Below are 14313 nucleotides of genomic sequence, written 5' to 3'. Positions count from 1 at the left end.
CTAGTGTCACGGAGAACGAAGGTTTTAAACACCTCCTCCTGTTAATTTTTATTTATTTATATTTTTATTAGCCTGTTGTTTACAGTGACAGTGATGTTTCAAAGCAGTATAACACTGCTAGTTCACCACCTTAAGTTTTGAATATTCAGTGTCAAAATATCTTTGTAAAACTTGTTTTCATAGTTGAAAAGTTATATCACAATTCTTGTTGTGCAATGGTAAACCTTTATGTTGAAAGAGTGCAAATATATATATATATATATATATATATATATATATATATATATATATATATATATATATATATATATATATATATATATATATTGCACTTATACATTCTGTTTATCTTGAAAATACTTAAATAATACGTGTAATATGTTCTAAAATGGCCCTCTACTGTAAACTGACACTCTGGCTCTGAGAGAAGAGCCAGTTTGTAAAAAAAAGTCTTGGTTTTGCTTTGTTAATAAATAATCAAACTCATTCAATGGCACAGCATCCTCTTTCACATAATCTCATAAACTTGATCTAATTAGTTAGTGCTGAATTATCGCATTGTATCATGATATGGGTGTGAATCGTATTGTGTTGCATCGCAATATGTCACAAATGTATCGCTAATATATCGGATCATATTCTTTGTATCGAGATGTGTATCGGATCGGCATTATAGCTTAGATGCCCAACCCTAGTGTAAACCCTCTTCAAAGTCCATCGGTTGGTTGGTTTGCTTCTTTAGCTAGACGTTAGAAATGATGGGTGTGAATATAAAAAAAAAACAGTTATACCAATTTTTAATTTAAAAAAAAGTGCTGTTTTTATCTATTATTCAGGACGTTATTCCATTATTACTTGAAATTTGACTTTTAAAAATTCAGTCTTCTCTCAAGCTGAGTTTTCAGAGATCTGACCCATATGTGTGTCATTCTGTTTACTGATTAACCATAATACCGTCATGCCTCTTGTAGCGTTGCACTGTGCGGACAGTGAATGACTTGATCGCCTCAGCTTCTTAATGCCTCTGTTTACGCTGTGCTGCTTGAGCCTTTGGCAGGAATATTCCTGACCTCCACATGAATGTGTGGGTCTGTTAGCTTTGATGTATCACTGTGTCATTGCACCTTCTCCTCTTAACTTCTAATTTAGGTTTATTATTCACAGTGGTAGATTAATCCAGTTTTGTTTTGATGCTGGTAATTGGCACATGTATATGTCACTAGTCTTGTATAGAGAGTATAGCAAATTATTCCTTATTTGTTGCTTTGTATTGTTGTGATCTTCAGTAGGTCATCATAAGCGGATAAATACAAAAATCTTCATATTCATAAATTAAACCAGAATATGTTAATTTACCTGCTTTGTCAACACTGCTACTTGTTTTTAAAACAAACAAACAAACAAACAAACAAACAAACAAAAAAGCTATATAATATATTTAATGGTCAGTTTTAGTATTCAAAGCTTGAAATTATGGGAGGCACCTCTGGTTCAACCTTACTAAAATATATGAAACAATTTTCAATGTGACTGAATAAATTGTATGTTATATTTGACCCTTTAGGGGAGTAATTTAATACTAATATAAGGCCTTAATGTAGCATATGTATTAACAAGAATACCTGTGACAATCTCTTTTTAGATCACTAACTGTGCCTTTGTATTTTGCTCTATTGATAAGAAAAGGGCAAGAGACACGGCAGAGTTATTGCCTTTTTTGTGTGTGTTTGTTTGTGTTTTTTTAATCTCCAAATTTACTGGCATCAGTTGTTTTTTACACAACTGCAAGCTTTTTTAACTAATCCCTATTAGCTGTTTTTACTGGACTATTTGTAAATCTGTGAAATGCACTATTTGTGACACAATGAGGTAAATTAGTTCAATCAGTGTTCCAACTGATCTTAAAGTTTTAAACAACATTTATATTGTAATGAATAGGGGTGTAACGATACACTCAGCTCACGATACGATGTGTATCATGATATAATGTTCACGATTCGATATGTATCACGATATTTGGAATAAAAATTGAAAATTAAACTGAAATGCAAATTTTACCAAGTAAACTATTTTTTATGTATTTCTTTTGTTTTAACTTGTTAAACTGAACCTTCTTTTAGAAAATATATTATACAGGCCTGTCTCTGGAAAATAAAACAATTTAAAAACTTCTTAAAAAATATTATTGAAATGACAGAGACAAAATTAAGGAACAATTTAAGTAAAGGTGCAAAAAAAATAAGCTTTCTATTCAATTGAATTTAACAGTAAGAGCTTAAGGCTTTGCTTGGTCACTTGCGTTTTTTGTGTGTGCAAAAAAATCCACATTTCCAGGTAATCAACAGTTCTATAAGATAATCCTGAACTTATGTGTATCTGTCTGAGAGGTTTTTATGGACGGCTGTCTTCATGTTGGGCATGATGAGTGACAGGGTGGCCGTCTTTTCATTACACAGGACAGTCGTGGCTCTTTTCAGCAGTTTAGGCAGGTTTACTATTTCTTCGGCAACGCTGATGTCGGCGCTATCAAGTGTATCATGTTGACGTGCATTTTTGTGTACCTCTGTACTCAAAAGGGTTAATGCTCATCGTAATCATAACTCTAAAATGCGATATGATTGTTTAAATAATGTGTACGTTTTCAGTTTCATTTCCACTGCTAAGTGCTGTTCATACTTCCCACACGGGCTCCTGAAAGATCACTCTGTTCCACAAACTGAATGTTGTTTACTACTTTATTAGTCACAACCTGCAGGTTCTGTTCACAGAAGCAGACGCGCGCGTATGGCAAGCCGTTTTAGCATTTAAACCTTTGTTCTGACTATCCATAAATATATTTAATTCATTTTTAATTCATTTTAAAGATATCTCTAATTATATTTTGACTAGTCGAATTATAATTATGACTAGTCAAAATATAATTAGAGATATCTCTAAATATATTTATGGATAGTCAGATCAAAGGTTTAAATGCTAAAACGGCTTGCCATACGCGCGCGTCTATCATAGTCCGCCATCTGTAGTAACAGCTCATGTCATGTGTGATTTTGCGGCCGCCAATACATCATTATATGAAGACAGAATATTTTAGGGTGAATTGTACCTTATAAATACAGTATGTGACCCTTTCAACACCATTAGGAGGTATCCATGTCGCTGTGCAAAGTATGTAAATCACTGTGAAGACTTCAAAACTTAGGATGTTTGACCCAGTATGCGTGTCAAAAAGCGGACGAGTCTAAAGCAATAACTGTACCGAAATGTTGCCAGACGTCTGATTTTGAGAGGATGGGCCATCCTCTATTTCAGCTCCTCTCATCTTGGTCTGCTAACATTTCTGCTGCTGCAATCTGAACTCACGTGCGACAACAGGTGGAACGTAGCTCACGTGCAAACAGCTCAACTAATAAGAGAAAAAGGACGTCATATCGTAATCAAATCGTCATAACGCCACAATGCATATCGAGACATTTTTGCATCGCAATAAATCGTACAACGATAAATCGTTACACCCCTAGTAATGAATAATAAAGTAATTTTTAACATGTACATATGCTGCTGAAAGTCGTACTCATCTCCACTTCATGTTATTCATATTTAAACATTTTGCTGTGATGGTTAAGGAGTTAAGGCTGCTTGTTTGTTTTAATGATTATCATTATAACATTGTTAAAGCAAACGCGTTAGCAACTTTATATGGCAGTTGATAGCTTTACAGTTTAACAGATCATTTAACAGTTACTCCCATAATTTGCTCAAAGTATAATGGGGTGTGGCGAGGCAGTGGCACAGTAGGTAGGTAGTGCTGTCGCCTCACAGCAAGAAGGTTGCTGGTTCGAACCTCGGTTTAGTGGAGTTAGCTTGTTCTCCCTGCCTTCGCATGGGTTTCCTCCTGGTGCTCCGGTTTCCCCCCACAGTCCAAAGACTTGTGGTACAGGTGAATTGGGTAGGCTAAATTGTCCGTAGAGTGTGAATGTGTGTGTGGATGTTTCCCAGAGATGGGTTGCGGCTGGAAGAGCATCTGCTGCGTAAAACTTGCTGGATAAGTTGGCGGTTCATTCCGCTGTGGCGACCCCGGATTAATAAAGGGACTAAGCCGACAAGAAAATGAATGAATGAATAATGGGGTGTAGCAGAAAGATGTAGAAGTACAGTAAGAGGGTAGAATATTCTATAATGCAATGCACAATTATTATTACTACAATTATTTATTCCACCAGTGTGCTTAATTGCTTAATTAATTAATCTGAACTTACTTTAGTTTAGACCAATCAAAAAGTAACTGATCAATTTTTTTAAAAATGTCTTTAAATAAAATGAATCAGTGTTTGGTATGTTTTTGCTGCATATCGCAAACTATGTGAAATACTTTTTTACAGCAAGGAAAACATGTCTGTTTAAGCATATCATATTTAGAGACTTGAATTGTAGACTTGCATCCAGAAATTGCATGTTTGTATGTCTGGCATCATATATTAGCAGTTCCTTGTTGTAATAAGTTAGCTGTTTACCGTGGCCTCTGAGTTTTGTTCTTCTGGTTTGATAAACATCAGTGGTGTCTCTGGGCTGGTCACTGTAGATTACCAATGGCCTGTTTGAGGTTTGGCAAGGAAACAATTAATGGTTTGCTAGAAGATCTTTATCTGCCATGATTTTTTTTTTTTGTTTTTTGTATAGCTGCCACCGTTTTGCTGTTGTTCTAAAGATTAACTTAGATCTGTCATCACAGGAAATGATGATTATTCACTAGTGCTGACTGAAAAGTTGGAGTTCCATAATCAAGAGTAAACAGTCCCCCGACAGTCCCCCAAAGATGAACGGGGGTCAGTTCTTCATACATGGATTACTCGATTAGCTGCATTTAGTTATTGACGATTTGACATGATACAAGATTGTTCATTCTTCAAAACTTATTCGAGAGTTGTTGTCATTGCAACTGTTCTGGTAGACTTAAACCTGCTCGGGAGCAGGCTTATTTCAAACAAGATTAAATCGGGTAATACTGAAAGCATGTACCGAATGGTAATATTTTCTTACAGCAGTAGTTATATGCACTTGGGAAAATAGTAAATAGTTTTAAATAAAGTATATATACATTTTTATTATTTAAAAAAAAAATATAAATATTATTAAGATTATGCAAACTGCACTCTGAAACTAAAAAAATCTACTTAGTACAATTTGTGTATGATAGATATGTGCAATATTCTTAGTTTTTTGTTTTTAAAAAATAATAATTTATGCAATCATGCACTTGACATTGACAGCTAAAATGACCGTGATTTGATGCCTCGTAAAAGTTGCAGAAACCTTTTCCGATATTAAAATGTTTTTTTGATGAAAAATTAATTTAAACAGCCAGATATTCCTTAGGCTAAATAGGCCTAGGCTACTAGAACATCTGCCCCAGATGTCAGTCTTCCCAACTTTTTAAATTAAGTAAAAAAATTCTATGTATTTAATTTAATTTAATTTAATTTAATTTAATCAACAAGTTGATCCAAAATTTCAACTTTTGCAGTGTAATATCCGGAAATATAGATCAAACTTGACCAGTAAACTTGGTTACATAATAAATCTTTATGAAACAAGTGATGATGATGGTAATTATTATTTTTTATTTTATTTTTTATTATTTATTTTAAATCCAGCTTTTAGTCAAAGGTCACGTCAGAACACAGAATTTCTGCTTTTATTGTGTTTATCCTAAGTTAAGTTCTGGAATAATAAAAGATCTATTTTTTTTCAGAATATTGACACAACTGACTGATCCTTAAAAAAAGTGAACTATCTTTGATAAATATAATATAACATATCATTATAAAAAATATATATTTATAAAAATGCATATAACCTTTTATTTATTTATTTATTTTATTTTTTTACTATAACTTGTTTTGTTTTTAAGAACTCCTGTTCACACACATTAAGCACTAAAGTGCAGAAAGCCACCCACCACACTTTTCTAGACCAAAGAAAGACAACAAACCCGTTGTATAGGCTAGTACTATGCTGCTGAGAAAGAAGGGATAAGAATATATTTACAGTTCGTACACAGCACAAACATGCAATGACCATCTGGTGCATCTCCAAGGAAAAGCCTTTCAAGCAGTCGCCCCGGATACCCATAAATGCTGAATTGCTGTTTCAGTGCCCAGCATGGAGGTGGAGGATTCAAGTTCACTTAATTTCCTGCCATGACATGTATGTTCTCTCACTATTGAGCCAAGCCTACACAGAAAAGCCCAGTGTCACAAATCAGGAAGAGCACACATTACAGCTGTGTCCACCAGCTTGTTTGTGAGGTTGACTAATTTATTGACACTTTTTAAAGGCACCGTTCACCCAATAAAGACCATTTTCTCACCATTTTTTTCACTCAAGTGATTTTTAACTTATGTATTTTACGAACCCAAAACTATATATTATGAGCAATATTGATATCAAAGTCCTCTATAGATGTCACTGCTTTCCAGTAATATATTGCTTTGTATTCAAGAATAACAAGCGGAGTAAGAGTAAATGGTAACAATCTTCATTTTTGGGTGAACTGTTCCTTTAAAAATTACTTGAATGTATTTTAATGGTGATAGTAAATTGATATTGGTTTTTATTTCTTTTTTTTATTTGCAACTTTTTAGTGCTGGTGATGTACTGTGTTTCAGTTCAAAAAGTGATGCTGTGATATATGAGTTGTAATGGTACTTTACAGGTGTTGAATCATACTTTGAACGCATCAGCTAGGTATATAATAATAATAATAATAATAATAATTTTATTTGTATAGCAATTATCCTACATAAATGCAAACAAAGTGCTTCACAATCATAACCAAATATTAAAAACAACAAGGTAATTAAATCTTTGAATGATGTAAAAAAAAAAAAAAATCATTGTATGAATGCTGAAATGTTTAAATAATTTTACGTTAAAAATACATAAAGGTCATGTGACCATCAGGAAGAACGCAGCATCTCAATTCTCACAGGATGCATTCTCTGTTCTCGCAGTCTCCCGAATTCATTCTTCCAAGGTAACATGGCAAGACCACTCTCCACGAGAACACAAGTCCGTTGTCTGCATTCTCAGAATTGAGAAACAGCCATAGACTTGGACAGGCTGCACAGGTATATTAACGGCCGCCCGAGTATATTTAGTGACACTTTTTTTACTATTATTATCATCCTTTTACAGTATTTTGTATTTCCCTAATATAACCAAACATTCATGATTGATTAAGTAGTGGACAATCCCTTCTCCTTTGTCCGTTTAGTTTCTGTGTGCACGAGACCTGTCAACACTCCCACAGGCAGTCTCACATGCTCTGCAGACACACAGAGACTTGCCTTTTTGGCACTTAAAAAAAATCATCTGGCCGGGGTTTTTAAGGGCACACTCGCACTATGCTATCCGAACCGTGCCCAGGCGCGTTACTGGTTTGTTTGAGAAGTGTGAGTGCTCTAAATCGGGCTCAAGCGCTGTTCAGTTGGCTGGCCCTGGCCTTGTTGGAAGAGCTGCGCCAGAGAGCTGTTCACTTGGGCTTTGGCGTGGTACGCTTGTTGTATGACTGCAAAGCATGCCTGAGCCCGAAACTGAAGATGAGACGTAACTTTTACGGTACTGCTTTATATGGATTTTATTAATCATTCTTACCGTTTATTGAATGCAAGTAGTTTATTAAAGATGCAAACACCTCACTGCACAACAGCTGCACCTTCAGCAAACCTCCTAATGACTTTAATGACCAATTATGAGTGTCAAATGTGGCTGATCTGTTCAGCAAAATATTTGACTGTGTGTAACTGCATCCTGAATGACTAAAATTATATAACTAAAGAAATGTCCACTGTGCTGAGCGAGAGCGCTTCTCTTCAGTTACACTAAATAGTGCATCATCGATGAGTCACGCATGCTCCGGCTCGGATGCAATGTGAGTGCAGGTCGTTGAGGGAGAGGGGAGTTGGGGCAATCGTGCTTTGGCACGGTTCAAGGCAACTGTTCATAGAACAATTACGCCCTAAATCTTCTAAGATTTTTCAGTTTCGGCTTTTTCTTTCTAAAGCTGAGATTAATCACATGCATTTTTGCATTACCTTTTATACTTATTTTACATATTTAAATGATCAACACCTATTAATCTTGTACTTTAAGTTTAATTTATAGAGATATTGTCTTTCATTTATTTGTCATTTGCTGTATATTTTATTAATTTCATGATGCCATCAAGCTATAAAAGCTATTTTACATACAGTTGATGTCAGAATTATTAGCATCCTTTTTCAATTTTTAATTTTTTTTTATTTATTATTTTTTCCCAAATGATGTTTAACAGAGCAAGGAAATTTTCACAGTATGTCTAATAATATTTTTTGTTCTGGATTTTTTACATGTTTAAAACGATTTTAAGGTCAAAATTATTAGCCCTTTAAGCTATATTTTTTTCAATAGTCTACAGAAAAAAAACATCATTATGCAATAACTTGCCTAATTAGTAATTACCCTAACCTGCCTAGTTAACCTATTTAACCTAGTTAAGCATTTAAATGTTACTTTAAGCTGTTTAGAAGCTTGAAAAATATCTAGTCAAATATTATTTACTGTCATCATGGCAAAGATAAAATAAATCCGTTATTAGAGATGAGTTATTAAAACTATTATGTTAGAAATGTGTTGAAAAAAATCTTCTCTCCATTAAACAGAAATGGGAGAAAAAAATGAACGGGGGCTAATAATTCTGACTTCAACTGTACATATCTAAAATGCTTTGGTTTTCAAGTTTGCTTTGAACTTGAAACGGATAGAAGCAGATTTTACCTGTCAGAGGGTGCACGTGGCCCCTGAATAGCACAAAAGTAAGAGAAAAAGATGATTTTTTAAAATTTCAACAGTCTTTTTTACTTTAACCTATTGAAAAGAAAACATTTTATAACAGTGTTAAAATAAATAGAATTATTGTTAAAAATTAAATTGTGTTTTGTTTTTTTGCATATAGTTAACTATTTATGATGTAGGTAAATTGTTTCAATACGGCTATCCCCGCACATATATTTCAAATCTGTGGGAAACACTGTATATACATGAAATACACGAACGTCACACTATTATGTTCATATAAACAACGTTAAAAAGATATCTTGTTTTTCAAAATATAAATATTAGGGGAATCTCACTTAATTTGGAAGATGGTTCCAATTTTTTTTTTAGCTTAGTGACTAAAAGAGATGTTGCAAGATTGCTTGGTTTATTGTATAAAATACAAAAAAGAAAATGCTGAAGAACTTCAAAAAGAAATGAATAACATATGAAGCTTTACCACAAAATCAGTGCAGCGCTTTGGTTATCAGTGCAAACATCCCACTGACTCTATTGGTGATAATAATTGCAAATCACACATATTGCCTACTGAGAGAAGGTGATGGATTTGGGTTCAAAGCAAGTAATCAAATCTCGTGTTACTTTTTGTGCTGCTTGCTGGAAGCAGACTGAGGAATGTAACTGCGCCTCCAAAGGCTGTATGTTGGCCTAGCAGCCTGGAAAACCTCAGCTGAACAATGTGAGTCCTGAGCCTGGGGTTCACTCAAGCACACAATGGACTCTTTGTCTGCATTCTTGCAGCTCGCTGGGATGCTTTGTACACTATGCCAACTCACTGGGGCCTGCGTGAGCATCCGGTGCAGAGCGCCCGGGCTACTGCTAAGCCATCTTCCCAACTTGAAGCAAAGCATTTGGGTGAGATGCTTGTGTGTCAGCACTCTTTGGTTTATATATGCAGGAGATACTAGCATGCGACTGTCCATACACTGCTGCAGTTAAGGCTAATGAATGATAGAGGGATTTGTTTAGCTTGAATGATCTGAAAACAAGAAATCAAACTTAAAGCAGACTTCAAAAACTGCATAAGATCAACCTAAGTATAAATGTCTATTTTTTCTAATACTGTGCAGCCCTAATATGAAATATTAAAGATTACAAGACTAGAATTTTAAACTCCAAGTACTCTGGCGGATGGTTTTAAAAATGTCTCGTCAATAAGAATTTTGAGTTACTTATTGTATGTTATGCAGTACAGTAAAGCAGTGGGTAGCACTGTCACCTCACAGCAAGAAGGTCACTGGTTTGAGCCCCAGCTGGATCAGTTGGCATTTCTGTGTGGAGTTTGCATGTTCTCCCCATGTTAGTGTGGGTTTTCTTTGGATGCTTCGGTTACCCTCACAAATCCTAAGACGTGCTATAGCTGAATTGGTTAAGCTGAATTGAGTTGACCCACCTCATCAAAAATTAGATATTACAAAACGCCAACATCAACATAGTGTGGCTTAATATGTACTTCGATATAAATGGCCCCGGGAGCAATTAAGTATTCTATATTGACATGAAAATTTAATGTGTATAGTCTCTTAATAATTTATGAAGTTACTGTTGTAATTATGAAAATGTTATCTTATTTATGTTGATCTTGCCATTAAAATAGCTATCAGTTTCGGATGTGGCAATAAATAAACAAATATCTGACTTTCATTTACATCTGTGCAGTTCTGAATTGGCTCCAGTGTTCATTGGCTTTGCTTGTAACATTTATCACCTGCTTAAATCCAACCTTGTGAAATATTTGTCTGTTCTTCTTTTTCTTTATGTCTTTGGTGGTCATGGGTCAGAACTTGTATCGCTGTGAAGCCACGATGTGCCTTATCGACCTGATAAAGTGCAGAACTATGGTTCCAACAAAGTTGAAATCAAGTGGTTAAGTTGTTGAGGCTTGCTCAATGTTATCATAATTAAGACTAAAGTATGGAGTGTTTCGATTTTTAAGAAACCTTTAACATGTTTGCTTTAGATGTTTTTTACATTGAAAAGGTCAATAGGACACAATAAAACACTACAAGTACTACAATAAAACACAGCCAAGTTAAGTCGCAGTCACTCTGAACTTTTCTCCCCATAGACTTCTATTCATATGCATGCAAACACAGCAGACTGGAAACGCAAGCTTTTTGGACAGAAATGTAAAATATGGAGCAATTGCTCACTTTTTTAATGTCCAATAATCTTGTTTAATCTTGCCCTTTTTCGCAGTGCCATACGACAGAATTTTGCATGCTCAAACCTCAGTGTCCACGACTTTAGATTGCAATTAGTTGTTTATGAAACCACTTTCATACTGAGCATGACTGAACGATGAGATTTTAGGAAGCAATGATGTGTTTTCTGGAAAATAAACGATATGTTTTTGTCATCGCTTTGCAGAGAAATCATTGATAGTAGCATTATAGATAGAGAAATTAATGCTTTTGATCAACATGTCCAACTGAGTCCCAAAATGCACTTGCTACCAGTCAGCAGTGAGGGGTGTAGTTCTAACGGAGATGTAAACAAATGGTTCAAGGTTTTGTTTGGGTTATGGTCGTGTTTGCGTGTTGATATTTTTTCTTTTGGTGTTTTTAAATATTAGCATTATTTGCCAAAATGTGCATATTGCACAGTAGACAAGAATTAAGCTAAATAATAAAAATGTAAGTTATGTAGAGGGGTATGTAAGGGGAAGATATAAAAAACCCAGATAAATAACAAAAAATACATTGGTATGGGAAGCTTCTCTTTGCATGCAAGCATTAATTCAGACAGGGATCAGTCATTTTTCCCCCTCAATTTATCTATCGCTTTGCACTCTGTAACAATGCCACAGAATTTGGTAAATGTTGGATAAATAAATCAAAAGTTGTGCTTAGCACCTTATCACACAACAAAAAATAGACTAATGCATGTGAATATTAAACCATATAAAGGCTATAAAAATATGAAGTTTGTGTCTCTCTCTTCATGACATTTTTCATTAATGACACACTTCTTCAAGCATAATGTAATGCTTGTTTCAACATCTATCATCCCTCTCTGAGGACACATGCACTTCATCTCCAGAGTTGCTTTGACATGTATTTTGGAGCATTTTACAACATTGTAATGACGTGTGCACACAAAAACTACTCCCATTCCTCCTGCAAGCCAATTGATGGTTTTCTCTCTCTCCAGAAAAAAGCCAAAGGTGCAGAGCTGTTTGAACAGATCATGTATCACCTGGATGTTGTCGAGAAGGATTACTTTGGCCTGCGCTTTATGGATTCAGCCCAAGTCCCGGTAAGAGCAAAATCATATCTAAAGGGTGGATGCAAGATGTTCTTTGATATGTCAGCTGATTGATGGACCTGTCATGTTCAGATATCTTTCCATGCTCACTATTTATTTACTCACCCTTGAGTTGTTCCAAACCTTTATAAGGTTCTTTTTCCTGTTTAACCTAAATGAGGCTATTTCGAAGAAATGGGTTAGCCCCTATTTGAATTTATTTTATTTAACAGGAACAATGCTCATTAATCAACATTAAAACTGTTAATAAGCTAGAGTTAGCTACAAGGGCTAATTTTCATCTCTTGCCCCCTGCCAGATTTTAAAAGGCAACCTAGAATAAAAAAACACATCATCACACATACAAAAACAGTAAAGTTACATATGACATAAGGATAAAAAACATGTAATAAGAATTTCTTAAAATGCTAGACAAAAGAATTACACACTATAAACATCTTGCAGCATTATTAAACGCAAACATTGCTGAGAGGCAGTGAAGTGACTGAGTCAAACACAACTCCCAAAATTCTTGCTTGTTTGCATGAAGAAATTTATACCAGGAGTGGTCTACTTTGTCAATCCTTTGTTGCATTATATAAACAATTTTCCATCATACACAGGTAAACATTTGTCAACTTTCGCACTTCAATTTAACCATTTTGATGCTTTCCTTTTCAGAATAAGCTATATATTAACTTTTGTTCTGCACCTCAGGATTCTAAACTTTCAGACCTGACACTTCTGTCAGAAGTGAAGAGCAGCAGGCACAGCTCAGGCTAATGCTGAGTCTTATGCAGAGAGTGGAAAGAGGGAGGGAAGAGTGTGTGAGGAATGTGTGGGAGAGATTGAGACGCTCTATTCTTCCGTCAGTATGAGTGCCTCCACCCTCCCGTCCTCCCTCACATTGTTTATGTATCACCCTGTTGGAGCAGCTCAGTTTAACAGACGGGACAGAATTTTTGGGTGTTCAGACCACAATATTTGAATCGCACTTTATCCACCAGCCAAAGTAGCCAGTGACTATTTTCATTTTTTTAAATCAGACATGTCGGTTAAAAAGGGTGAGATGGGGGAGCAGTGGGTAGCACGATCGACTCACAGCAAGTAGGGTGGTGGTTTGAGCCCTGGGAGGGTCAGTTGGCATAATGTGTGGAGTTTGCATGTTCTCCCCATGTTTCCATGGGTTTCCTCCAGGTGCTCCGGTTTTCCCCAGTCCAAAGACATGCGCTATAGGTGAATTAAATAAACTAAATTGGCCGTAGTGTGTGTATGAATGCAAGAGTGTATAGATGTTTCCCAGTATTGAGTTGCAGCTGAACTGGAATCCGCTACATAAAACATATGCTAGAAAAGCTGGCAGTTCATTCTGCTGTGGTGACCCTTATTAATAAAGAAACTAAGGCCCAATCACAGTTCTATTTTTGTACCCCTACTCCTTATCCTTGGCCCTTGAAACAGAGTGTTAAGGGGAAGGGCTTCAAAATTTACCCATAAGAATTGGGACAGCACTACAGCACCTTAACACATCATCATATGTCATCTTCATATGAGATCAGACGATCGCGACTGCTGTAGTTATTCCAGTTGCTTTATTTTTTGGTATTTCTTTTTAAGAAATCACTGATAACAATCTAATGTGGCAATAAGATCCTAACTGAACTTTGCATTTACGCAGTGGCCATATTCATCTATGTAAACACACAAAAACCAACAGCATTAACATTATAGCAGACACTGTGCAAATAATTTCCAGCCACTAGACTTTTCTGACAGGGTATTCGAGTGTCATCGAGTGTCAGAATGTTGTGGGACTGCTATACAGGAGTTATTATTAGGGATTAATAATAACGAAATTTAGCGTTTTTTAGCGGTTTTTGTTTTAGCTTTTTTTTAAAGCATGATGGTAAAACACAAACGCGGTTCTAACTGTATTAAAAGATGTGCTTGTTTGTTGTAAAAAATCATAATAATGACAAAAATACTAATTTGTAAATCTCATTACTTCCGAATGCAGCTATGCTGCCGTTGTGGCTGGTGTATTCTGGGAAATTTTCTTACCCCTTGTTTTCGACTGTGGTCCTGAAAAATCTCAATTCGGAGGGGTATCTACCCCTTCCCCTCAGCTCTACACCTTCAAACTAAAGAGAATTGCGACACCCTACTCCTTTACGTGAGGGGAAGGGCTAAGGG

General features: G+C 35.5%; 1 protein-coding gene across 50 annotated transcripts in view; it reads left to right on the top strand.

Moving 5' to 3' along the window:
• The window catches only part of epb41l5 (erythrocyte membrane protein band 4.1 like 5), a 68704-nt gene that overhangs the window by 4275 nt on the left and 50116 nt on the right, over window positions 1-14313 (top strand). For all 50 annotated transcript variants that reach the window (XR_012384901.1, XR_012384895.1, XR_012384893.1 and 47 more), the window contains 1 exon segment: window positions 12028-12132. Coding sequence is in view for 40 of the 50 variants with exons in the window: in XM_068223327.2 (XP_068079428.1) it covers window positions 12028-12132 (105 nt within the window). In the remaining 10 variants the exon portion in view is untranslated.

The sequence above is a fragment of the Danio rerio genome, chromosome 9 (assembly GCF_049306965.1).
Source record: "Danio rerio strain Tuebingen ecotype United States chromosome 9, GRCz12tu, whole genome shotgun sequence".
Lineage (NCBI taxonomy): Eukaryota > Metazoa > Chordata > Actinopteri > Cypriniformes > Danionidae > Danio > Danio rerio.
This window is presented reverse-complemented; position numbering and strand designations above follow the sequence as displayed.